Raw genomic sequence first — 26,612 nt, forward strand, 5'->3', positions numbered from 1 at the left:
AGTTATAGGCAACAGCTCAAGCAAACCCCAGGAGGGACTAATCCCCCCCCAGAGCCGTTGGCAGAGCCAAGGGTCGGAATCTCAGGTGTTTCAGCTGCACCAGGCAGGTTTCAAGTGGCTCTTGGGTTTTTCTGGGAACAGACTTTGTTTTCTTTGCAATGCAGGAAGGCAGCGAGTGCTCTGCAGCCACCAAGAAGGCTTTCAATCCATGGCACATTCCCAGGGCTCTGCTCCTAGGGGAGCAACGCTGATGCCAGCTGAGCCAGTGCCTGTCCCTTGGATCTGGAGCAGGTTTGGGGATGCAGAGGACACAGTGGGAACCCTGGGGCTTTCCTGTGTCCCTTTGGGCAGGCACTGCTGGCAGTGGGCAGGTGTCTCTATGCCCTCTCCAGCCATTCTGCTGACTGCAGGAGGACTAACATGCCAGCGAGCTGGTTAGTGATGCCTCTGCCTGTAACAGATCCAGCTGTGCTCACAGCTGGCCCCTCCCCAGAAAATCTTTCCCTATTTTGCAGCTGCAGCCCCAGACACTGGGCTTGGAGACTCTCCTTGGGTCTCCTCTCCATCTCTCCTTGGGTGTCCTGGAGCACCAGGATCTTTTATCTGTTCCCTTTCCACCATCATGAGCACAGGGAGGGAGGAAGGAAAGGGAGGGTATTTACCATATGCACAACCTCCTCCAGGGTTATCTGGTTGTCTCCTGGATCCTCCTGTGTCAAGGTCCTATGGCAGGAACAGACAGTATTACTCTGGCTGGGAGAGCACCAGACCCCACAGCTCCAATGGTGCAGCACAGCTCTGGGGGTTTGCAGGGACGAAACACTCGGCGTGTGCTTTGTAGGAACCTTCTGAGTCCCATTTTAAAAAGGAAAACACTCCTTAACCGAGGCCACATGGCCTCTTCTGTCACAGAGTCACAGAACATTCTGAGCTGGAAGGGACCCACAAGGATCATGGGGTGTGTGTCAGCCCTGCAGCAGGACATGGTGCCCTGGCTCTAGCACTGGGTGGCCAGAACTGCCCTGCTCGTGGCAGGAGCCCAGGGTCCCTGGCCATGGGAGCCACGGTGCCATCCCAGTACCCGACAGCAGGAAGGGCCATGTGCTCACAGGGTTCAACATCACACCTCAGCCATGCACCACAGGCGGTCACACCTCCCAATGGCTGGATGCAGCCAGCACCACCCATCCTCCTCCTCCTCCCTGGCACCTCCCAAGCCCCTGACACAGCCCCTCCTGGCGCGCTCGTGCCTGCTGTGATCCCAGGTGTGAGTAGGAATAGCAAGAACCTGGCACAGGGTCCAGGAAGAGCCACCTCCCACCCACAGCCCTTCACCTTATGATGTTGGCAGCTGCTTTCCTCTCCTGGGTCAGGAGCTCAGGGTCATGGATGACCTCCTCCAGGAAGCCAATCACGCGGAACTTCAGCTCCTCGTTGGTCTCGAAGTCCTGCCAAGGCCAGCACAGCCACAGTGTTAATGTGCTGGGAGTGACACTGCCTGTGGGCAGGGGCTGCCTCTTCCTGGCAAAATCCCAGTAAATGGGAACTGGCCAGGAAGGCACTGGGCTCGCTCTGTACCATTGCATCAGCATCACCCAGCCTGGGAGAGTCATGGGGCTTCCCAGTGAGAACCAGTACAGCACCACTCCCAGTGCCCCCAGTCACCAGTGCAGGGAGGGACAGTGACAGCAGGGAAGGCACCCAGTGCCTGAACCCTGACCCCAGCCTTAGCCCCCCAACAGGCACCAAACCCAGAGACTCCCCTTCTCCCCGGCACAGCTGGGGGCAATGGCAGATCCAGCTCCCCTCCTCTGCACCCCAATTGTGCAAACTAGGACCCCATGCCTGGCCCCCCACTGAGGCTCCCAGCTCCCCACTCCTGCTCACGGCCACTCCTTTGCTTCATGAAAACAGAAGTGCCAGTTGCCTTTCCAGCTGGAGCCTGGCTGAGCTACCCGGCACGCAGCCGAATTTCCACTTGTGGGAAGGAGGGAGAGAGGGAGGTGAGGAGGGAGGGAGAGAGGCCCTGGCACCCACCTGCGAGTGTTTGGAGACCCAGTGCCGCAGCACGTTGAGGACACGGTTGGTGGCCGCTCTCCGGATCACAAACTCCTTGTCCCCGTTCCGCTGGTCCGTGGGGAAGCCTGAAACTGCCAGCAGCCCCTTAGCACAGTGCAGGAATGGCTCAGGGCTGCTGGAGGGCTGCCAGGAGGAGCATCCTCCCTTCCCGAGCTGCTCCGTGTCAGGGAGCAGCAGGACAGCTGGGGCCACCTGCCCACGGGTGTGATGGTCGAGGTGCCCGTACCCTGCACATCCCTTGGCAGCTCCGTGCCCAGGCACCCGGGACACGGCCCGGAGCGGGGGGGGCACTGGGCTGGGGGGGCTCTGGGCTCCCCTGACGGGGCTGCTCCTGGCCAGGGAGTTCCTGGCGGGAAACCCAACTGAGAGCCGTGGAAATGAGTATCCCAAAAATGTGTTCCTGCTGCCTCGGGGGGCAGGTACCTGCACTGGCCAGGGACATCCTGCGGTACTTCTCCTTGGTGGGGGTCCCCTCGTTGGCCCCCGCCGTGGCGATGGCGAAGGCGGAGGTGGCAGACAGGGCGCTGCGGGTGCTGTCCAGGTCCCGGCAGGATGTCATGACCACACCGTTGTTGTAGGAAAACAGCGAGAAATCTGGGGGAGGAGAAATCCAACACCACTGCGGGCACTGCTGCTGCCCAGACAGGCTCCCCCCACGCACCAGTTCCCCAACACACGGGCACCCCCCGGGGCGGAACAGGCCTTGGCTCCCCTGTTACCTGATGAATTTTTGCACTTGATGGACTTGGGAGTTGTCGGAGATTTTGTTGGGGAAGTTTCAGCTTCGGCTTCATCACTGTGATTGGGATCTGTGTCTGACTCTTCCCTGACAGACACCTCTGAGCCTGGGAGGAACAGGGAACCCCTTTACCACCCGCTGGACACAAATGCAGCCACATTTTAGCTCTTCCAGGTTTTCCTGAAGTCTGACCCATTCCAGCTGGGGATGCAGCCAACACATATGAGAAAGGTACAGTCCCGCGGTTACTCTGGGATTTTTTGGGATGGGTTTTTTCTTTGAGGTTAGGGGGTTTTGGGTGGTTTTTTTGTTTTGTTATTGCAAATTAGTGAGTTTTCAGGAGGCAGGAGCTCTCCGTGCATGCACCCAAACTGGCCACCCTGGGCAGGAGCCCCCCCATCCTTAAACCCACAGGGACTCACTTTGCTTGCCCGGCAGTGACTCCTCTTGCTTTTCCGAGGCCACCTCTCCTTCATCCGGGATTTTATTGGGATAGCTACTGGACACGTAGAGTTTGTTGATGTCCAGGGTGGTCTTGCTGAAGGGGGCCATGGAGGAGTACATGCTGGCGTAGCCGTTGGAGGAGCAGCTCAGCGCCGCCAGGTCCAGCGCCTTCCCCCCCGTGATGATGGGGATGTTGAGGGACAGCTTCCTGCGGCGGCTGGGGGACGAGGTCTTGGTGATGGACAGCGGGGGGGGAGACGAGAACTTGCGGTTGGCTCTAGGGGACTTGGGGGGCTCCCCGTACAGCAGCTTGTTGTTCTGGCTGTTTGCAAACAGGAGCTCCAGGGACCTCGGAGGAGAGACAGGGAGAGGCTGAGCTGGCACCTGCCCTGCCCAGGAGCCCGTGGGGATCCCCCGCTGTGGCACTGGGGCCCAGGGGCATCCCCCCAGGTACAGCAGAGCTGGCATGAGCCCCTCACCACCCCACATGGCCCTCCTGGGATGGGGGACACCTGCAGAGCTTGGGTTCATCGCCTTCCCCAGTGTGGGGGTATCACAGCTCACGGGGAGCAGGTGACACAGCCCCAGGGTGGCACCAGGGCTGGGTAGGTCTGGGGCACGGACAATGCAGACAGGGGATGGAGCAATGCCACAGTCCCCCCAGACCCCACTGCTCCTTCAGGGACAGGACAGATCCTGGGGCAGCGCCAGGGCCAGGCAGGGCTGGGGTGCAGAGACTGACCGGGGACAGAGAGGGGACGCGGAGCGGGGGCAGCCCCTGCACAGACCCCACACCCCTGGGGCACGGGCCGGGTGCCAGGGCAGCACTGCGGGGATGCCCCACGGCCTCACCGAGCCGGGATGGCACTGATGGGCTTCTTGTAGATGGTGATGAGCTTGTCAAGGACGACGAGGGCGGTGGTGAAGACGCGGTAGGAATGCAGGAACGTGTTGAGGAAGTCGATGCTCAGGAAGCGCAGGTCCGTCAGCCTCTCCAGCAGCCGCTCCACGCTGGCATAGCGGATCTGCAGGACCTTGCAGGAATTCATCGTTTTACTGAACCTAATGTCAACATCATCACAATACAAGCTGGCATCAGACCTGCAGAGAAACAAGATATCTGTGGTTCCAGCCTGGAATGAAACCAAGAGACCACAGAAATGGGCACAGGAAGGAGCCTTGTTCATACAGGGTGTCCCCAGGGAAAACACAGGCAGGAATGCTCCCGGGGACAATCTGGAAACCCACACACCAGAAAGGGGGAAATGCTGCAGAGTGCTCAGCAGGCAGAGGCATGTGGATGGACTGTTCTAAGGCACACATGAACCAAACCCCTTCCCAGGCCTGGCAGCAGTGAGGGTGGCTGATGTGGCAGGAAGACACCCCGCACTGCCCCATCCCACCGGCAGGGACCAGCCCACCTCGTGCCAACACGTCCCATCACAGACCAGGGCAGCCCCTGCACCCCAGCACCCACAGGGACAGCAGCCCCCATACCCCTCTCTTCTGGTACTTTCACCTTTCTTTACTACTAATATTTTTCTCTAAGCTCTCCCCTTTGACATTCTCACCTCCCCAAGCACATCCCACACAAACCCCTCAACAGCTATTTAATGCTCCTGATCACCACACTGGAGACAGCCCGTGGAGCCCACGGGGAGGGTGCAGAGGTCCTGGGGCTCCTGACCACTCCAGCTGCCACTGGAGCTGTGTCCTGGCCCTGTGTGCACTCACTTGATCATCTGGGGGACGGTGACCTTGGAGTTCTCCTCGAAGGCGTTCATCATCAGGCCGTTGCAGCGGATGTTGTCCACGCACTGGAACAGACACAGGTGGGTGGTGTGGGAAAAGCTGGAGGTTGGCCTTATCCAGACCAGACATATCCCTGCTCACTGCATCTCCCATGTCCGACAGGAGAGCAGGGCTGGGGCTGCACTGCTGGGAAGGGCAGGAGCTTCTTCCTGAGGACAGGGCTGCGTGGCCACGGTCCTGCCTCCCTGTTCTGGGGGAGCATCACCCAGAGCTGTCCTTGAGCTCTCCCAGATGGACCCAGCCTGGCTCCAGGTGTGCCAGCAGTCACAAAGCCATTGCCAGGGCTGCCAGGTCCTGCTCCCAGGAATGAAGCTGGAATGAAGCTCCCCACAGCCCGGGTGACCGGACGCTCTCAGGGGCAGACCCAGCGAGAGGCAGGTCCCTGCAGAGACCCCTGTGCAGGCAGGACTGGGCTGGGAGCCACCACCTCCCTGTGAGGGGCCAGCCCAGCCCCTCCCCACAGCTCTCCTTGTGGCCTGATGCTCAGCAAGGGGACACAGGCAAGGACATGGCACAGCAGAGGTGGCAGGGGCCAATCCCTACTGAACCAGGAACTCTGCTCTCCCTCCCACCTGGAAAAAATATCTTCAGGGTCATTTGCGTAAAGCAGGTGGAAATTGTACCACGTGTTGGAGTCAGAGGAGGAACCCACAGCTCAGATTGAGATTTGCAGGAGAGCTCTGATGGGACAGACCCTGCTGTGGCTGTGTCACCTTCCTCCTCCCACCTCTTCTTCCTCCTCCTTCAGCCACCAGACACCACAACGGTAATGGCCAGGCTTTGGGTGCCCAGTCAGCCCTCAGGAGCCCCTCTGCTCTCCCTGGGTGGGTGCCCAGGGCTCAGTGCTTCACCTGAGCAAGACCCCAGCTCATGGCAGGTCCCAACACCCCAACAGTGTCAGGAAAGCTCCAGGGGTACAAACCCGGCCCCAGGGCAGGCAGTGGGACTGTGGCCACCCAGCAAACCTCAGGCATTAATCTGTGTGTCCAAAGTGACACTGCAGCCCAGCAGAGATCAGCCAAGCAGGGCTCAGGGATCAGCTCAGCAGGGATCAGCCAAGCAGGGATCCCATGGCAGCTCCTCATCCTGAGGACTCCACACCCCAACAACCCTCCCTGCTGGCTCCTACCTGGCTGATGTCACTGGTCCATGCAGCCTTCTCCTGCCTGGATGAGGCCACAAGGATAACTGTGAAAGATGAGGAATCTTTTGGCTCCACCACGATTTTGAAGTCAAGGTGGTCGATGTCTTGTCCTGATGTTTTGGCTTTGGAACAGAAAAATTCACATACAGTGATTGGTGAAGGCTTTCCCACCCCCTCTCCTCCTGCGTGGGCTTTAGTCAGGTTTTAAGGAGAGTTTATTTGGGTTTTTGCAGGTTGTTGGCTACCCCAGGACAGTTGGATCTCTGTTAGTGTGTGTCTGCTTGGTTCACAGTAAATAATTAACCTAATTAAACCTCAGTCATGTCTTCACTGAGTCTACTGGCATCTGAATTTGCTCCAGCTCTGCCACAGCTGGGTTTATGCCACGTGGACAGATGGTGGGAACATGCAGGAGGACCCCAGACCCCTGATGGGACACCGGCAGTGCTGCCCATGCTGCCACCATCCCCAGTCACAACCCCTGGCACCTGTCTCCAGCTGGGGAAGCACCCCTGTCACCTCCCCAGCCCCCCCATGGGGTGACCACACTGCCAAACCCAAAATCACTGACAGGGCGTGGCAAGAGACACTGCTGTGCTGGTGGCACCAGCTGTGCCAGTGACCTCAGCAAAGGGGGTCCTGGGGCAGTTGTGACCTCACCTGTGGGGATGTCTGTCTGCTCAGCTCCCACTGGGACATGCACAAGCCCAAACCCCCTCCCCACACCCACCAGTGGGGTGAGCAGGGCCCCAGGCACGTCCCCAGGGTGACCTCCAGGGTGACCTCCAGGGTGACCTCCAGGGTCACTTACCGTCCTCGTCGGTGCTCTCGGGCTCCTCCACCAGCGTGCAGTCGATGAGTGAGATCACACCGTTCTGGGGGCAGGAGGGGGGTCAGCAGGGGGACCCCCTGCAGCACTGGGGGAACCCCCAGAACCCCATCACAGCCCCCCACCCAGGGGCAGGAGTCGAGGTTCAGGAGGGTGGGGATTCCCCCCTCCTCATTCTCCACCCCAGGGATGGGGACAGGTAGATGCCCCTGGGAGGGCACACACAGCCCGGGGTGGAGGTGGGCACACACAGCCCGTGCCCAGCACAGTGCCTGCTTTCACTGGGGAAAAAGCTGTTTTTCCCTCGAACTGATCAACTAATTTGTTTATAAATTATTTAATAGAAGCTTTAAATTTAATTTTCCCAAAGTCTGTTGTTGTAATTATCAGCTCTTTGCCACGGACTGTAATTCTTCAAACTGATAATTTAATGCCAGTAATGAGCAATTTCTGTAAGATTCTTGCTCAATTAACTGCCAAACTTCCCCAAATAAACACAGGAGCCCTGGGAGCAGCCAGAGGAGCTGGGAGCGATATGGACACCCCGGGCTGTAACTCCAGTTTCTCCCAGAATAGATTGTCAAGGTTTCTGCTGCAGATCAGGGTAAATTCTTTTATCAGGATCCTGTGGTTTCTCATCTCTCCTGTGACTCAGCTCTGACAACGACCATGTCAAATAAGTCTGGGTGCCCCCCACTCCCAGCCTGGCACCCCTGGGGCTGCCCCAGGGGAGGGCAAGGCAGTCCCTGGACCCCAGTGTCACCAAGAGCCCGGCCAGCTCAGACATCAGCCGGGCACCCTCTGCCCCCTCCCCATGCCCAGGGAGCAGCCCCTTCCCGGGCTTCCCGCAGCCCCCTCACCTTGGTGAGGTGCAGCTTTCCCCCGGAGCCGCGGGTGCAGATGATGAGGTGCTTGGAGAAGAGGAAGCACTGGCGCTCGCCCTCCTTGCGCAGGGACAGGGAGCCCAGCCGGCCCCGCGTGATCTTCCCCTTCTCCGACATGGGCACCTGGATGAGGGACCCTGCGGAGGGGCCGCTCCCATCAGCGCTGCGGGCACGGCCCGGGAGGGACACCCCCGAGCACGGGCTGGGACCAGCCCCCGGTTATGGGGCCCAGCGTGGGGGTGGGCACCAGCACGGCCCCCAGCCCACCCCTGCACCCACACCACAGGGCACTCCGCCAGGACTGAGCAGCTTCCCTGGCAGGGGAATCAGTAACAGCCAAAATGCACCTTCTAAGCCCTGATACAGAAAAATGCAGCGCCAGAACTCCCTGAGAGTGCCAAAAGTGCCTGAATGTGAGGCACTTCAGGGCAGAGAAAACTCAGAATTGAGCTATGTTTTTAAATTTCATAGCCCACCAGAGCACACAGAGGGACAGGGATGGGGACGTGGGGCTCCTGTTACTGCAGAGGGGAGGGACACTGGTGCTGGCACAGACCTTGTCTGACGAAGGTCTGGCTGGTGTCCAGAAGGATCTCGCACCCCTCGATGATCATCCTCTCTATCGCCAGGTTTTTCCGAATATTTTCAGTCTCGCTCACTTCATCGTGCATTATCCTGAAAGAGGAGAAAATTGGAGCTGGGATAGGATCTGCACGAGTTTTCCAGTGGATCCCTTTGGACTCAAGTAAGTGTCATGTGGTGGGACTGCACCAGGTATGGCCAAAACGAAAGACACACCTAGGGAATTATGGGAGTATCCACCCAGACAGGGCAGGAGGGCAGGGCACGGCAGCTCTCACCTGGACAGCTCCTCCAGCTTGGACTTGGCATAATCCAGGCTGTTCCTCTCCACGTGCTCGTGGGGGGTGTGAGCCAGCAGCTCGTGCAGGGTCAGGATGTACCGGGGGATCTGCGGCACAGGGGGCAGAGTGGGGGGTCAGGGGGGCCTGCCCTGGACTGCTCCCAGTGCCACTGAGGACACCATGGCCGGGGACACTCCGAGCTAGGAGGTTAAAGCTTCAAAGCTCCTTGTGCCAAAGCTGAATGAAGAAGGGAATGGCATGGGGCTGTGCCCAGGACCCTGCTCTCCCCTGTCCCTGTCCCAGTGGGACAACCCGGGAGCAGCTTCACCCAGCATCCTTCCACAGCACCAGTGATAGCCCAGGAGAAATGTGGGACCACCAGGGTCCATCCCCAGGGCATTTTCATCCAGGCTTTGCCTCCCCACCATGCAATACCAGCTGTGGGGATGGAGTTTGCACTGTTCATCCTATTCCCCTGGGCACCCCTGGGGGGTAACCCAGCACCAGCAGTCACCTGGAACATGGGGTAGGTGAGGAAAGTCTCCAGGGTCCTCTCCTCGCAGTCAGGCTTGGCCTCGTAGTGCTTGAGCAGCTTGTCGAAGTCGCGGTTCTGCTTGCAGTGGGCCAGGATCTGCAGGCTGTACTGGTGGTTCCGCACGAACTCCTGGTAGATGTTCAGCATGGGCAGCAGGATGTCGAACAGGTCAGCTGAGAGCAGAGCAGGGGGAGGTGGGTGGGATGCTCCAGGCCTCAGCACAGCCCCCCAGCCCCCCAGATCCCACCCAGAGCACCCCCCGGGTCTCCTGCTCCTTCCATCACACCCAGCTCGGCCCAGTTTGGGTTTAAAGAGGGTCTAATGGGACACAGAGATGCTCTCCAGCACCAGCCTCCCTGTGAGGCATCCAGCCCTTTATCCCACCACCTGGCAGAACCAGGAATGCAGGAATTGGGGTGCTCTGGGGTTTTTTACTCTGTGACCAACATGACCAAGCAACAACGCGCTGTGCAATGTGTTTTCCTGCTGATTGGCAAATGCCTGTTGCATTGCAGGAGGAGGAAGAGGAGGAGGAGGCAGTGGCACTCACCCAGCACCAGCGTGGGCCAGCTGGAGATCCGTGCCTTCAGGCCTTGGTAAAAGATTTGGTGCAAAAACATGATCGTTTCGCTGAAAGAGGAACCGAGACAGGACTGAGCCAAAACAAGAACAGACGGATGAACAAGCGGCAGATAACGAGGATTTAGACAAAAGCCCCAGCCCAGGGGGAGCAGGGCAGCCCTCAGGCTGGCTGTGGGGGGCTGCACAACAGGGTGGAGAGGGTCCCTGCAGGCTCCCGGGACCACCTGGCACGAGTGCCCCAGTGCCCAGGGAGGGCAGCGGGTGCCTGGAGCTCCTGAGATGCCGCAGAGCTCCTGGAGCCCAGGATGGAGCTCACCTGTTGAGGAAAATGCTGCTGACGTCGTCGTGTGTGATGGGCGGCTTCTTGGAGCTGGCAGCCATCCGCAGGGGCCGCAGGAAGTTGTTGACGAGGATGTGGAGCTGCTGGACGTACTCAGCCTCGGCCTCCAGCATGCTGAACACCACCTGGTTCCTCTTGCGCATGCTGTCGGCGTGTGGGGACCTGATGTAGTCCTGGATGATGGTTTTCCACTTCCTCCGGCACAGCCAGCCCCGCAGGAAGCTCTGCACCTGAGGGGAGCAGTGGCTGAGAGTTATGGACAGGGCTGGGGGGCCAGGCAGGGATCCCCACTCGGCACGGGGCAGTCAGGAGGTTCCCTGGCTCCACGCCAAAGGCGGTGCTCTTGTGCCTCCTCCTGGTGCTGCTCTGAACCCTCTAGGCTGGGAATACAGCAATAACTTGTTTAAATCCCTGGTACAGGTTGCCCAGAGGGATTTAATGATGATCTTCCCCATCCCTGGAAGTGTCCAAGGCCAGCTTGGAGCAACCTGGTCTAGTGCAAGGTGTCCCTGCCCATGGTAGGGGTTTGGAAGGAGATGATCTTTAAGGTCCCTTCCCACTCAAACCACTCCATGATTCCACGATTAAAAATGCACTTTCTTATTGCAGACAATGTCCCCTTTTCCCTTTTCCCCTCTCCAGGAATGGATGCAGGACTCCTACAAGAAGCAAAGATCCCATTTAATTCCTGACCTCTCAGACACAGCCACAATGCCAAGCACTGTCCTGCCGGGAGCTCAGCCCTACCCATAACCCCCGGTTGCCCGGTGAACCAGGGCACCAAACCCCCCCAGAGCCAGCACCTGTCTGGGCACCCAAACATGCAGAGATGCACCCAGAAAACTTTCTGACCCTTCCTCATGTAACTGGGCACCCACAGCACGTCCCGCTCCATGCCCAGTACTCCAGGCCCCATGTGCAGCAACTGCCTCTGCCCCACGCACAGCAGGTGCCTGGGCCAGTCTATCGCTCCCTGTGGGAATGCTGCTGGGGTGGTGGCTTTGCCTGCCAAAATAAAAGCTGTGACCACAACCACAGGAGGGGGAGATGTCAGAGGTGGCGCAGGAGCCAGCACGAGAAGAAATGCCTCATGCATCCAGAGAACACCAGGAGTGCCCCACCAACAGATTGGGCTCCCAGCTGGGCAGAACACATTTTCCTCCTAAAAAACCCTGTTGGCAGAGGCACCCGCTCAGATACCTCTGCCAGCCCCCCATGGAGCACGTTTGCTGTGCCTGTTGGGACCCTCCGAGCGCAGCCCTCACCACCACCCACCTTCTTGATCTTCTTGATGTCGCTGTCATCGTCGCTGGGCGCGCTGCTCTGGCTGGCCTGGATGCGCTCGTGGTCCTTGAGCAGGGAGGCGATCTGTGGGCACAGGGGTGAGCACCCGCCTGGCACGGCCCGCGGGCACAGCACAGCCCGGGCTGCCACCGTGCTGGGGGACAGCACGAGCCTCTGCCCCAGTGACAGACACAGGGACCCATCGTGCTGGTCCTGCCTTAATGGGAATCCCAAACTCACAGAATCACGGAATCACAAAATCCTTTAGGATGGAAAAGCCCTCTGAGATCATCGAGTCCAACCCTTTCCCAGCACTGCCAAGGCCACCACTAACCCACGTCCCCAGGTGCCACATCCACACAGTTTTTGAATCCCTCCAGGGATGGGGACTTGATTGAAGTGGATGAAGCAGATGAAGAAACCTGGCAGAGCTCTCAGGGCACCACTGGCTCCTCAGCACCCCCAGCATCCCAAACACACCACTGGGACTGGGACCTGGAAGTCCTGCCCGCTGCCCAACCCAAACCCCATCCCTGTTTCCTGAAAGAGCCTTCGCAGCGAGTCAATAAACACAACGTGGAGAGAAAATGGCAGAAAAGTCTCAAGCGTTTGCACCCCAAGCCGTGCAGGCAGAGCAGCCCCCCCGGCCACGCTCCCCGCACTCGTGGGATCGGAGCCACCAGCTCTCGGCTTTGGTTTCACTGTTTCTCCCTGTACTTTCTCTCCCTCCTCTGCTCATCGCGTGTCCCGGCCCCCACGGCCAAAACCGCTTGGAAAGTGACAGGGAGAGGCAAGAAAGCAGCACATGTGCCATCCAGAACGTGGGAAATTGGGAAAATGTGATCTGAATTTTGATTTTATAGAAAAGAAGTAAAAAAACAACTTGGAAAGATGACTTTCCTGAGGAGAAAGTCCCATTTTGGAGAGAAAGGAGGAACAAAGGTGAGTTTTGCTGTCTGGACTGCTTGGAAAAAGCAGGAACATGCTGGAGGTGGTGGCCATGGGCTCACGGTCACTGATCCAGCTCCTACACAGCTCCATCCATTTCACCCCATTTCATTATATGGGATCAGATTTTAGGAGATTTTAGAGCTTTTTCCTTTCTGTGTGCTCTCCCAAGGAACCCTGAGTCCCCAAGACCCCCTGTACACCCCCTGCACTGAAGGGTTTGTGGGCACCAAAGCCATTCCCGTGGGGTAGAAGGGCCCAGGGAAGGGGTTTGCCAGAGCCACAGTTTTATTTTGGTTTGTTTGTTGGGGTTTTTTTTAATTGAGTGAGCAAAATTTGCGCATTAAAGTAGAAGCTGATGATTTGATCCCTGCTTCAAAGCGTGGGGAAGAGTGAAAATGCCCAAACCAAGCAAGGTGAAACCAATGTGAGCTCAGGGACAGGACACTGTGATTCTATGATATAGTGGCTGTTTTCCCCTCTCACAGAAGTCAAGGAGCAGCTCTCCAGCCCACTCCCCAGTGCTCCTGGCTGGAGTGAATCCTTCCTTTCCACAGCAGCTGTCCTGGCTCCAGGGAGCCCCCTGAGCCCCCCATTCACACGGTGCTGGCACAGCACAGCCACAACCACCTGCTGCACCACCGCTGCAAGGAAAACCCCCAAGGGAGACAATGCCCTTGCTCCTCTTTGCAGTGAAGAGTCACCAAACAAGCAGAACCACACCAGCCACGACACCCCGGTGCCTGCCCGCACAGGGACGTCGCCCGCCCGCCCACGGGACACCCCAGGAGCGTCGGCACATCCCGGGGCCACCTCGGGTGCCTCACCTCGGCCTTGAGGCGCTCGATCTCGATCTCCCCGTCCTCGATCTGCTGCCGGAGTTGCTTGGCAACGGTCTTCTCTGTCTCCACGATCTGCAGGAGATGGAGGTACTTCTGCATCAGCGCCTCGTGCTCCGTCGCCAGGTTCCTGTAGCTGCAGCAGACACGGCCGTGAGCGTCTCAGCCCCGCGGATCCACAGCCACCCCCGGACCCAGGACGGGACCCCAGCATCGGGGGCTGCACTTTGGCAAGGGGTCCTCCTTCCCAGCTGCCCACGTGCTGCTCTGGCCCCTTTGGATCAGAGAACCCCAAAGGGAAGAAACCAGGAGGCAGTCCCTGCAGCTGGGAATGCTGCTGCTCAGAAAGGACCGGTCTGGGGAGCACACGGGTTCCCCAGGAGGGGCAAACAGGCAGGTCAACACAAAGCTCAGCGAAATTGTAAAAGACAAAAGAAACCCCAAACACCCGTGGCCCAACCTCTGTCACCCACCACATCCCAAGAGAGAAGGACACACGTGGCACAAGCTCCTACAGAGTCCTGGTCTCATCAGGGGCTGCAAAGGATGGTGTTTCTCCCATTCCATGCTCACAGCTCCCACGTGACCCCACAGCTCGCTGCCAGCCCAGCACCCTCCTTCCCTGGAGAGGCACCGGCACCGTGCTGGCTCCTGACCCCTCTCCAGGACAGGTGGGCTGTGCCAGTGCTCCCACAGCACACAGACAGGAGACTGAACAAACCCCCTCCTGGCCAGTTTGCTATTCTGGGTGAATCCCTCACAGATGGGCTTGGAACCAGGCTGGGACAGGAAGCAGCAGTGGCATGGGACTGGGGTGGGGATGGGGGGACAGCTGAACACAGCCCCCTGCTCGACATGAGGGTCCCCAACACAGGGCTGGGGGACAAAAGTGTTCTGCTGTGCCCACCAGCAGTGCCCAGCTCAGTGGCATCCTGCCCACAGCCCCCTGGGCACAGCTGCCCCCTCAGTCCCCCGTCCCCCCCGGGCGGGCACAGGGACATACCTGGCGTGAGCTATGGCTGCCACCCACTCGTCACAGTCCTTGGCATCCTCGGTCCTCAGCTCCAGGGTCTTCTGGTTCTCGTGGTTGAAGTTAACGGTGAAGTAGTGCTGGGGGGGCAGGCACAGGGTACAGTTACAGTTACACCACACACAGGGCCGGCAGAAAGCACTTCCTGACCTGCCACGGGTTGGTTCATTTAAAAAACACATTTGGAAACACCAGGAGCGTGGCCAAGACGTGCTGCCCCCAGCAGAGCCATGCCCCCACTGAGGACAGGGCTGGGCAATGCTCCAAGGGCAAATCCCACGGGGCAAAGATCCAGTTTCACGGAAACCTAAACCCACCCAACCCATCCAAGTGCAGGGGGCTGCAGTCCTGAGCCTGTAGCAGCCACTCTGGGGACACTCACCTGGGGAATGGAGCAGAGCAGCAAGGATGCTGAGCTGGACCTGCATCCCTGCCTGCATCCATAGATTAACCCTTGGACTCAATGATCTTAGAGGGCTTTTCCAACCTTAGTGATTCTGTAATCCTATGATCCCTGTCTGCATCCATGGGTCAATGCTTGGACTTTATGATCTTACAGGCCTCTTCCAGCCCTGATCATTCCATGATTCCTGCCTGCATCCATATGTTAATGGTTGGACTTGACAGTCCTAGAGGTTTTTTCCAACCTTTTTCTTAATGACTCCACGATTCTATAATGCTTGCCTGCATCCCTGCCTGCATCTATAGGTTGATGGTTCAGTGTTCTTGGAGGTCTTTTCCAGCCTTAATGATTCCTTGATCCCGTGATCCCTGCCTGCGTCCCTGCCCGCGCGCCCGGGAGGTGCCGGGAGCAGAGCCCGGGTCCCTCTTGTCACGCCCGGCCGGGGGCTCAGGGGGGGAGTGGCCACGGCACGGGGCTATTTTTAGCCTCCCTTGACATTTGCAGTGTTTGTGCTAATTGTGTGCGGTGCCGCCGCCGGGTTTGTGCTGCTCCTCTGCTTCCCTGCAGTCTCCAAGGAAACAGGTACCACGCTGCAGTGCCGGATACTGCCCGGAATAACTGGGCTAAACCAAACCCACTGGAACGAGCTCATCCTGACATCATCTGCTCCTCCGTTGGGTTTAATGAAGGACCTGAATTCACAGCTATCTTGGAAAAAACCACCCAAGCCCAAGGTGCAGCAGCCTGGCATCCCCCCTGCCCCCAGGACGTGGGCAGCCGCAGACCCTCGTGTGCCACAAAAACACCAATGCGTGCCACAACACTCTTCCCTCCCCATCCCTGATCAGGCCCAGCAGTGCTGGGGAGAAGGGCCTCCAGATGGGCACAGGAGGCTCCGGGTGAGCCTGGGACGCTGGGGAGAGCCGGGGCACAGCCAGGCACTGCTCCCGGGCAGTGCCAGCACAGGCAGCACAGACAGATCCAGCACCCCCAGCACAGGAGCCCACCCAGGGCTCATGTCTCAGGATAACAGCCTGAGAAGCACCCTCAGAGCTCACCCAGCCCCCTGGGTCCTGCAGAGGAGGAGAGGGCAGCTGGGACCCTGTGCTGCCCAGGGGCACAGCAGAGCCCTCCTTCAGACACAGCTTTCACCTCTGGGGGGCAACTAGTTGTTGCAGGGACCCATTGAAGATGCGGCTCCTTCACTTCTGCCCAGGATCCTTTAGGTGCAAGATCTTTTATTGCCGATTCCGTGGACAAGCTTTCTCCTTATGGAGCCATTCCCATGGTAAAAAACCATCATCCATCACCCACTCCTTCCCCAACCCGCTGTGCCCAGGCTGCCCAGAGCTCTGTGTCTGCCTGTGGGACACCCCCAGAGCTGCAGCAGCTCCCCAGCCCTTTGCTTTTCACCCCTTTTCCTCTCCCTCCCACCCCTAAAGACTTTTACTGACAACTGCTGGAAAATTAACCAGTATCTGCAGTCTCTGCACAGTGTGATTCCGTGCCTGCCTTTACACCCATCTCACATCTCTTCACTTTTAACTGCATCAAGAAGAGCTCATCAGGTTGGCAAGGCTGGAAATGCCCCACTTAAACAACAAGGTGTGGGCGAGCCCTTTCTCCACCCCAGTGCCCCCGGCAGCTCCTGGTGCTGCAGGGACAAACCACCCCAACACCACAGTGTGCACGTTCCCACACCTGATCCACCAACACCAACAGCTGGTGCTCAGCCAAGTCCCCACAGGACCAGCAACACAGGGAGTCCCCAAAACTGGTCTCTGCCTGGCTAGAGGGGATGGGATGGCAAGCCCTGCACTGACCTTCCCAGGTGCTGCATATGGATGGTGCAGGATCCATGTGAGCTCCTGGGGTCCCATGGGGATGACACAGCACCTGTTTGTGCTCCCGTGGGCGAGTGCACCCACTCAGAGCCCTGCACCCACAAGCAGGACCAAACAGCTCACCAGGTTAGAGCAGCCCGACCTTCCCCAGGGCCTGGGAAAGCATCAGATTCGGGGCTTGTCAGAGGTTAAAATAAGGGGTGCAGAGCCCAGGGCAGGGATCAGGACAGGGAGAGGGGCAGGGATGTGGGGAGGGACCCTGCACAGGTGCCCATCCTGCCCCACTGCCCTCTTTGCCCACACCAGCACCCAAAGGTTTGGTCAGATAGTTCCTGGTTCATCCAATTTAAACCCGAAAACTCAGGAAGGTTTTTCCAATGGCAGTTTCAGTGCTGTTGGCAGCAGAGCTGGACGATGAGGGGTGAAGGCCTCCCACCCCCACAGGGCTGCAGCCAGGACCCCTCAGTCCCCACCTCTGCTCCGCCAGAGATCCAAAGCTGGCTCCCTCCAGCACACACTCCTCGTGCTGCTCCCGTTTATCCCCACACAATTACCAGGAAGTGCAGCGTGCTGGGAAGGAGGAAGTTATTTTATATTTGAATAATAAAACTCCCACCACCTTTTATCTACGCCCAAACGACGATCCCTCTCTGCCATCACAGTGACACATCGCACCCGACAGCCCGGGAGCGCTTCCTGCCGCACTCACGGGGCACACACTGAGGAGCAGGACCAGCCCCACGGACAGGGCCAGACCCACATATGGGACCAGCACAGGACCAGCCCCATGGACAGGACCAGCCCCACGGACAGGGCCAGACCCACATATGGGACCAGCACAGGACCAGCCCCATGGACAGGACCAGCTCCACAGACAGGGCCAGACCCACATATGGGACCAGCACAGGATCAGCCACTCACAGCACCACGCAGAGCTCTGGGAGCATCAGGATGAGCCCGTGGCTTCAGCATGGCCCCAGCACAGTGTCCCTGGGGCAGTTTGTGCTGCCCAGGGCAGGGCACGAGTTACCCACAGCATCCCTTTGCTTCTCCTCACACCCATTTTTTGCTCATTTCAGACCTCACCAACTCACAGCCCTGGGGATGAACCCCCCTCTCCCCTGGGGATGAACCCAGCCCTCTCCCTCTGCTCCTGCTAAAATAAGCAGATGTGATTCCTTGAGGAAATCCCTGATTACAGGGTGTTTTCCAGCCTCCCCTGTTTCTGTGGTGCCTTCTGAGCCCCCACTGTGGGAGGCACATCGCTCTGGACCCAGGAGCTGTGGGATGCACAGCACTGCGGGATGCCCAGATACCCAAACCCCAGGGATTTCCTTCAAGAAGCCCCAGGAGACACGGCAATTCTGCCCAAAGTAATGATACAGGAACATTCCAGGTCACCAAGAGAAATGTTAAAGCACTCCAGGGGCACTCACAGCCCCAGGACCCCCCCAGGCAACCATCACCAGCTCCCCCCTGGGCCACCCACAGCCCTGGGCCCTCCGTGCTGCAGAGGGGGGTTATTACCAAGGCCCCTGATGTGCAGAAAGACTCAGAAATAAATCCAAATAATCTTTAAAATGATGCATTATTTCCAAAATAGAAAACCAACCTATTCCCAGAATTCTTTTAAATTTGGAGTGGGGCATTCTTCTGCCTGAACAACTTGCCAGACCCCTCAGGATGTTATTCCCAGGAGTTGCTCTCCTTGCATCCCCACATTGGTGACTGCACATGTGATAGTGGGGGGACCACGAGGGAACCCCCCCAGCAACACCAAAGCAATGACTGTCACCTTTTACTTGTTTTATTGTGCCATCACAGGATTCTTTCCACCCCACAGGAATGCCCCCCATCATCCCTCTGGAACCGCCTACCCTCCATCCTCCCGGAGCGGGTAGATCCACGTCCGCCTGTTTGTGAAGCTGATGGTTATTCCAGCTGACACAAAGGGCAAAAGGAGGAGAATTTTCCTGCTCTGGATGGATGAGTCTAAAAATCCACAGCCAGCTATGGCAGCTCTTAACATCCCTGACCTACATACCATGTGCTTTGGGAAAACAGGACTTCGGAGTCGGATGCTCCAGCAGCTCATTTCCGTGCTGACAGTAAGAAAAAATATCCCAGAGGCTGCAATTTCCCTCCTTTGCTTCGGGATGGGCTGTCAGGATGCTCTTAAATGGGTGCTAGAGGCAAGCATCACCTGTGTGGAGCAGGCTCTGGAGTCATGGGCAGAAATATTTGTAGAAAAATTCAAATAAATCAAATGTTCTCTGATTTTAACCAGTGATCTGGCAGGCAGGCACGCAGGAAACACCAGAACCAACACCACGAGCACACCCCCACACACTCAAAAATCTCCACATGGCATTGCTTGTTACAGTAATTAATTAAAAAAACAACGTTCCCTCAAAGCTGCTGAATAGTTCAGGTTTAGTTCCACAAATTATGATTTATAGTCTCAAAAAAATTAGATTGCATGGCATGTTCAGGTAGAAGGATTCCCCTTGCCCCAGGTGGCTGATGCTCCTTTGTGGGGGTAGCCAGGTGAACCCCCACTCGGGGCTGGGCATGGCTGGATGCCTTGGAGAGCTGTCTGAGCATTCCCACCGCCAGGAACGGCTCCATCAGCAGGGCCTGGGGCTGGGCTCCGGGAGAGCCAGAGCTGCTGGGCTGGCAGGGGACACTGCAGATCCCCAAGGCACCCAAATTTCCCTGCCTGCACTCCCCTCCAGCACTCCCAGTGTCTTGGGGATGGGGGCCATGGGACAGGGTGCTCTCGATGCTCTCTGTGCCGGTGGGGCTGGGAAGAGCCATGGCTTTCCCATGCCCTCCTTGGCTCTACGGGAAAATGAGTAGGACTGGGTTTGGACACACTGCCAGGAGATGGGAGACAACTCTTTCCAGGATGTGTCAGTGGGAATTGTGTCCATAAGCCTTCTGCCATCCCGTGGGAACCACAGCACCCACCCCTTGCACGCTCACCTCAGCTTTGCATTGTGATGCAAAACACTTCCTGAGTCCTGCCTACCCCTGACAGCCCAGACATAACCTCGGCCCCATCCCTGGATAGCACTCTGGAGATGGGGCAGGAAATAGCCCTCCACGGGCTCCGTGTGTGCTCGGGAGCAGCCCTGGCCTGGGGGAACACAGCTCAGCACCCCGGAGCTGCAGAGCCTCGAGCCAAGGGGGCCATTGTCTGACTCAGCACCACGCTGGTTCTGTCTGAGGGCTCCTGGTTAGGAACAATGAACAGCACTGGGATACGGGTCTGGAAACTGGCACAGCTGCCCAGGACAGTGGTGGAGTTCTCATCCCAGGAAGTCTTCAAAAGCCATGGAGATGTGGCACTTGGGGACCTGGTTACTGGTGGCCTTGGCAGTGCTTGGGGAACAGTTGGACTCAATCTCAGAGGGCTTTTCCAACCTTAGTGATTCTGTGACTCTAAATCCAATTCCAGGCTGGATCCACGGAGCAAACCCAGCTGTGATTCCAGCTGCCCAACTGACACACGACGGAGAGTCCTCACCCGATGCCGGGGCCTTCCCAGTCCTCGAGGTTGGGGTCAGATTAACTCTGGACCTCACACCTGCTCAGCTCTTCCTCCAGGATCTCACCTTGGCTGTGTCCCCTCCCTCCCGGGGCACCTCCATCCTGCCCACCCCCAGCACACGCACGTGGACGTGGCCACGTGAAAGCACATCCCAGCATCGTCACCCTCGGGGGCCAGGGACAGCAGGGCTGGGGGTGGCACAGCCCAGACACCACAGCAGGGTAAAAGGGGGGTCACCCTCCCAGCTCAGCCCAGCACCACTGGCATCACCACCCCGAGCAGTCGGATCCCAGATGCCCATGCCAAGGGGCCACGCTGGCCCACCCCACAGACCCTTCCCCTGGCCACAGCCTGGCCTCACCCAGCAATAAAATATCTTCCACATCCAACTGGTTGGAAGGAAAATTCATTTGTGGAAAAATGAACTGCAGCAAAAGCAGTAAACTAAGTTTCCAGAGGCAGCAAATCCGTCTTTGGTGTTCCAGTTTTCCAAATGTCTTTGCTGCCCTATTCTCACGTGTACCCATGCTGAAAGTCATCATGTTCCATGGAAAAAAATCCCCCCAAAGCACATTATGTGCACTTTAAAAGCGGGGGTTTGAAAGCCCCACCCCTTAAAATTTCTCCTTTGCAGTAAATTTGGAACCTTTCAGGCTCTACTCCAGCAAGGAAGGAATCCAAACCTGGAGCTCCTCTGCTGCAGGGAACGCTGTCCTCAGAGCTCCAGCTGGAACTGCCCGGGTAGATACACACCCTCAAAACACAATTCATGGGGACCACAGGCAATGCTAGAAATTTCCTCAGCACCTTCCCTTCACGGGATGCTGGGCACAGCTGGGTACCAGGTGAGGTGGAAGGCAGGGCTTTCCCTGGAGTGAGGAACATGGACCCTTCCTGGAGCGCAGCCGGCCCCACGTACCACCCGCTCCTCCCGCCCGGCCAGGCTGCAGATCTGCACCATCAATATTCACTGCTTATCTCATCCCTGGCCCATTAATTAGCTTGCAGAGCAGTGGGCACCCAGCGCTCCCGCGCTTCCAGTTACATTTGGCCTAAGGAATTACACAGAATTACGAGCCAGGAGCCAAACCACAGCAAATTCACGTGGAGCAGAGGCCAGGGAAATATTTGGCATGGCAGGAGCTCCCTCTGACAGCAGCCCCTCATTTAGAGCAAGGATCAACCCTGCAAGAGCATTTTGAACTGGAAAGGGGATGTGATATTCTCTCCATAGTGTTTGCATTGTGGAAAATTCCTCCTGCACAAACACGAGGAGTCAAAGCCTTGATTCCGAGCTTGATTTCAACCTGGCCAGGAAGCTCGACTGCAACCTGGCTGGCAAACTTGATGGACACCAAACCAGGAACCCACAACATCTGTTACTGAAGGGACAGCAGTGACAGCCACAGCAGTGTGACCCCCTGGCAGCCGCAGCCCCCGAGGTGCCACACACCAGGGCTGCTCCGGTGCACGTGCTGGGCTGTGAGGAGCCTCAGCTGGGCAAAGCACAGGGAAACATTCCCGTGCTCCCAGCCAGGAGGGAGGGAGGGAGGGAACGGAACGTGCCAGGGAGCAGTGGTGCCTGGCTCTCATGGCAGGGCTTTCCAAGTGCCAGGAAGAGCCAGAATTAAGGGGCTGATGTCCTCACAGGCTGACCCGTGCCCCAGGGTGCCAGGTGGGTGCCCATGAGTCCCCTCCTGCAGTCTGCCAGCAGTGCTCCCGCTGCCTCTCCGGAGCCTGCTCAGGCAAGAATTATGCAAGACCTGCAGAGCTGGACCCAAAACACACGGTGCCTCCCGCACGTGCCCAGCCCGGGCTGGCAGTGCCGTGACCCTCTGGCTGCTGCCAGAGAAGGGCTCCTGGTGCCACCGTGCCAGGGGCACCCACGGGGTGCGTGGCCACGCTCCACACACCACGGTCAGGAGATGAATCCAGCTGGCTCCTGTCCACGCTAATGAGACTGGAGGTGGTTTTGGAAGCAATGGCCGGGGATTTGCCCCCCAGGCTGGAAGCCAGCCCTTCTCCCCCCTGTCTGGCTGCATCCCATCCCTCCTGGCTGCTCCAGTGCATCCCAGCTCCAGCAAACACCCCCAGACAAACACGCTGGGGGCTGCCAGCATCCACAACATGCTGCTCCAGGACACTTTGCCCACCTGAGAAAGGAGCAGCTCGGGGGGGGGGGGAGAAACCCACCCCGGGGCCCGTTGGGGACTGTGGTCTCCACGGCTGAGTCCCCAGCAGCCTTGGGGTCGGGGGAGGGATCCAGATTCTCCCAGGGCCTCGCGAAGGCTTTGGTGTTTCCGCGCTGATCACCCGCAGACATCAGCATTGGCAAAGGGCACTGCAGAGCAGCGCCGGCATGGGGGGCTTGGGGGACCCCACTCCACTTCTCCCCCTGCCCAGGGAAGGGATAGAGGCACAAACTGCTCATGTGGGGAGCAGGAACAGGGTGAAATCTGTCTAAAAACAAGGCCCTGCGCCCCCCCGCGCTGAGCACCGCACACCCTTCGCCAGGCTGCCCACCCCGCGGGGCCGGGGGAGTTGTCCCTCAGCCCCCGGCAAACCACGGGGGACACACGGGGAGCGGGAAACAGTGAAGCCGCGTGGCTGAACCGCGACGTGGCTGGAGCCGCCCCCCGGGAGCCCCAGGGTCCCCCCGCCCGCCCGCCCGGGCCGCTGCCCCGAACCCCGCGGGGCCGGGGGGTCACGCCGCGGACTCGCGGGGGGCGCGGGGGTTCTGCAGCGCCACGAGCGGCCGCCGGGGGGCGCCCCGCGCCGCAGCCCCGCGCTAATTACCGGCAGTTAATTAGCCGAGAGCTGGAGGTGGATGGGAAGGGGTGTGGGGGTGCTCCCGACAGGGCCCGGCACCCCCACAACGAACCCACCCGCTGCCCTGGCACTGCAGCCCCCGGGAGCATTCCCCCTCCCCGGCACAGCCCGGCCTCATCCTCACCCCCCGCCCCGGTCACGCGTGGGGCAGGTCCCGGGCGACAGAAGCTCCGGGATGCGAGGCCTGGACCACCGCGGGGCATCCCCCCCTTCCCCTCCGCGGGGCCCCCCGTATCGCCCACCTGCTTCTCCAGGGAGTCCTTGGCCGAGAGGGGGGGCTTGGGAGAGGGCGCGCGGTCGCAGACGCAGCCCTCGAGCAGGTAGAGCCCCGAGGGCCGGGAGCTGGAGTCGGTCTCGAAGTAGAAGAGCATGTTCTGGAGCAGCGCGAACCACTTGGTGTGCCATTTCGTGTTGTCGGCGCTCCGCTTGCTCAGGTACCCGCGCCGGGCCCCGTCCTTCTTCGCCAGCAGCCCCAGGTGGGCGACGTGCCCGTCATTGAGCCGCATCCCCTTCTGCATCCTGCCGGCACCGCGCTCACATGGCCCCCGCCGCGGGCGGGGCCGCGCCGAGCCGCCCCCGCCGCCCCCGCAGACCCCGCGGTCCCCGCAGACCCCGCGGCCCCCGCAGCATCAGCGGCCCCCGCTGCCCCCGGGGAGCTGCCGGGCGCTCATCCCGCGGCCCGGCCCCGCTGAGCTCCCCCGGCTGTGCCGGCGAGCGCCGCGTCCCGCACCCGCCGCGCGGAGCCGCGGAACGGGCGGGGCGAGTGACGGCGGCGGCACCGGGGACCGTCAGCGCCGAGCGGAGCCGCGCCGAGCCCAGCGGAGCCGCGGCCCTCCTTCCCTGCCTCCCTCCTTCCCTGCCTCCTTCCCTGCCTCCTTCCCTGCCTCCCGCGCTGCCGCCGGCTGCGGGGGTGGTCGCGCCGCGTTGCGCTCGCCGGGGCCGCCCCCGGGCCGCGGGATGCCGGGGCCGCCGCCAGCACCGTCAGCACCGTCAGCACCGTCAGCACCGTCAGCACCGTCAGCACCGTCAGCACCGCCACCGCTCCGCTCTCACCGCAAGGGAACCCCGGACCGAGAGAGACCCCCGGGCTCGCAGAACCCCGGGCACGCAGGATCCCCAGACCGAGAGGGACGCCCAGGCACGTGGGACCCCGGGCCAGCATGGAATCCTATCCACAACTGGAGCCCCGGGCCAAGGGAGACCCCCCAGGCACAGCCGGAGTCCTGGGCCAAGAAGAACCCCCAGACCAGATGAGACCCCCGGGCACAGCCAGAGCCCCAGGCTAAGAGGGAACCCCAGACTTAGAGCCCTGAGCTAAGAGGGACCCCCAGACACACAGGACCCCCAGAACAAGAGGGGCCCCTGGGCACATGGGACCCCCCAGGAACAGCCGTAGCCCCAGGCCAGGAGGGACCCCAGAGCAGATGGGAGCCCTGGCAACATGGGGTCCAGGCCAAAAGAGACCCTTTGGCCAGAAAGGACCTTGGGACAAGTGGCACCACTGAACAGAGCAGACGGACCAGTTTCTCCATGTATTTCCATTTGTCTCATTCTTGATCCCTCTCCTCTATCCTGGCTTGTGTGCTCTGCCAAGCAGGGCAAAACTGGGAAAAATGGGCACTGGCTGCACCTGGAGCCTGTGCAGGGAAGGGAGTGCCCTGGTGCTCCCCATATCCCAGGCAGGCTCCTGCATCCAGGAGCCCTGGGTCAGTCAGAGGCCGTGGTGATGGGCACGTGTGAGACCTGTGGTGGCTGCGAGGTGGCACGTGAGCCCTGCGGCAGAGGAGCTGGCCCTGACTCGAGCCCCAAGTGTGACAGAGCCCCCACAGACAGGGAGGGCAGCAGAACAACCTGGTCATTTGCTTTATTTCTGCTGAAAACGCTGGCAGAGCTCCAAGGAACCCAGTGAGGTCATGGGTTGCCATGGGAACGGGAGCGAACGGGCTGGAGTTGGGAAGGGTGCTGGCATTGCCAGGACGGAGCCACTTGGCCTGGGTACTGCTGGGACACGTGCCCATCGCCACCTCGAGGGACACAGCCCAAGAACTGCTGGGTGCCAGGTCAGCGCCAGAGAGGGGCAGAGCAGGAACAGGGCCACCCGCTGCCCTGGCCCCCCCGTGCCCCCTGCCCTCCCACTCCTTTCCCCAGCTGTGTGCCCCCTGTGTCCAGATGCAGGTAGGTTTCCCACCAGCACAACCAACTTCCCTCTGTGGCCAGGGCTCTCCCTATTTCCATTTGTCCAGCCTCATCTGTGAGGTCCCACATCCTGTTCCATTGCTGCAGCCTCCAGCCGGGGGAAGGATGGGTCCCAGCATGGAGCAGAAGGTGCTCTCTGTACCCAGCCTGTGGCATATGAAACAGTGCAGTGGCGCTTTGTAGAAGTCTGCAAAATTCTGGATGAAATAATAGCTGAGAAGCTGGCACTGCCAATAATTCCTGTACTGGATGGAAGCTGCCTGATGCCCTGGGAGCTGCCAAGCCCTCTGGCCGGCCATGGGGCTGTGCCTGGAGATGCAGTGTGCCAGGGGACGTGGTGTACCAGGGGATGCTGTGTGCCCAGGGACATTCCCAGTGTGCCCATTGCCCAGGGGGTCCCACTGTCCTGAGGACAGCAGCACCCATGGCACCAGGGACAGGTTGTGGTGGGGTTGATGCCAGACACGGCAGCTGGACTTTGCTTTCCAATAGTGTTTGTTCACCTCAGACTCCCTGTGGAAGATGATGAGGGTGATGGAAATATCACTGACAGCTTTCAAGGCTCAAACAAACATGGAAAGTTTGATTCCTGGAACAAAGAGAGGTTTGTTTCCTGTGGGTAGCATTGCATCAGTCAATGGGGAGGTGTTTGCAGGGTGACCTTCCTGCTCCAGCAGCAGAGGGAAGCAATCCTCATGCCCCCAAGAGCCAGAAGAGCCAACCTTGGCACGCTGGCCATGGGACAGGGAGTTTGTCCAGAGTAAAGATTTCCAGCGTTTCCGAGTGCTTTAGTTGCTGTGGTTTCTTTGCTCTTCATTTAAGTGTTTAAGTGGTTCCTGTGGGCATCTGTCCTGCACACAGCCTGAGCAGATCCACAGGCAGCAGGACCAGGGACTGCACAGCACCTGAGGGCACAGGGCTGCTGGCACAGGACTCTGCTCAGCACAGTGGGGGACTGCAGGGGGCACATCGGCAGTGGGGGGGCTCCAGGATGGGGACAGTCACCAGCAGAGAGCTCTGAACATGCAGTGACAGGGTCTGGGGGACCAGGGCAGAGCACTGGCTGAGCCAGCAGGGAGACAGAAAAGGAGTGGAAGGCGTGGCACCCGTGGTGTGTTAGGGGCTCAGGGGGTGTCTGACCCGCCCGTGTGGCACAGGACAGGTCTCTCAGTGCTCTCACCCAAAGCGCTCTCCCACCTTGGGGCTAAAACAAAATCTGGTGGTGTAGCTGGGGCAGGGTGGGGAGCACCCACTAAGGCTGTATCCTCTCTGTGCCACCAGCCCCACCATCACCACGGGTGTCCCTTTCCATCCCTTGAGTCCCACCGGAGCTGAGCACACTGGGTGCCATTTGTGTGCAGTGCTGGAGGGGCACAGGGATGGATAACTGGGGTCTCCTCACCAGCACGAGGGGTCTCCTCACCAGCACGAGGAG

At 59.5% G+C, this 26,612-nt stretch overlaps 1 protein-coding gene across 3 annotated transcripts in view; it reads right to left on the bottom strand.

Moving 5' to 3' along the window:
• The window catches only part of RASGRF1 (Ras protein specific guanine nucleotide releasing factor 1), a 30,359-nt gene extending 6,529 nt beyond the window's left edge, over positions 1–23,830 (bottom strand). The window contains exons 1-20 of one of the 3 annotated variants that reach the window (XM_027666749.1): positions 23,224–23,830; positions 14,326–14,432; positions 13,311–13,458; positions 11,527–11,619; positions 10,228–10,481; positions 9,880–9,959; positions 9,309–9,502; positions 8,792–8,901; positions 8,488–8,606; positions 7,908–8,068; positions 7,030–7,093; positions 6,204–6,340; positions 4,997–5,079; positions 4,115–4,324; positions 3,241–3,611; positions 2,799–2,924; positions 2,503–2,673; positions 2,038–2,150; positions 1,336–1,448; positions 663–723 (exon numbers count right to left, since the gene is read on the bottom strand). In XM_027666749.1, the coding sequence (XP_027522550.1) occupies positions 663–723; positions 1,336–1,448; positions 2,038–2,150; positions 2,503–2,673; positions 2,799–2,924; positions 3,241–3,611; positions 4,115–4,324; positions 4,997–5,079; positions 6,204–6,340; positions 7,030–7,093; positions 7,908–8,068; positions 8,488–8,606; positions 8,792–8,901; positions 9,309–9,502; positions 9,880–9,959; positions 10,228–10,481; positions 11,527–11,619; positions 13,311–13,458; positions 14,326–14,432; positions 23,224–23,499 (2,991 nt within the window). In that variant the 5' untranslated portion in view covers positions 23,500–23,830. Of the gene's footprint in view, positions 1–662; positions 724–1,335; positions 1,449–2,037; positions 2,151–2,502; positions 2,674–2,798; positions 2,925–3,240; positions 3,612–4,114; positions 4,364–4,996; positions 5,080–6,203; positions 6,341–7,029; positions 7,094–7,907; positions 8,069–8,487; positions 8,607–8,791; positions 8,902–9,308; positions 9,503–9,879; positions 9,960–10,227; positions 10,482–11,526; positions 11,620–13,310; positions 13,459–14,325; positions 14,433–23,223 lie in introns of all 3 variants that reach the window. The other 2 variants (XM_027666748.1, XM_027666747.1) reach the window with 2 other exon arrangements.
• Between the last annotated feature and the right edge of the window lie 2,782 nt (positions 23,831–26,612).

The sequence above is a fragment of the Corapipo altera genome, unplaced genomic scaffold (assembly GCF_003945725.1).
Source record: "Corapipo altera isolate COAL_440 unplaced genomic scaffold, ASM394572v1 349, whole genome shotgun sequence".
In the NCBI taxonomy this organism is placed as follows: Eukaryota; Metazoa; Chordata; class Aves; order Passeriformes; family Pipridae; genus Corapipo; species Corapipo altera.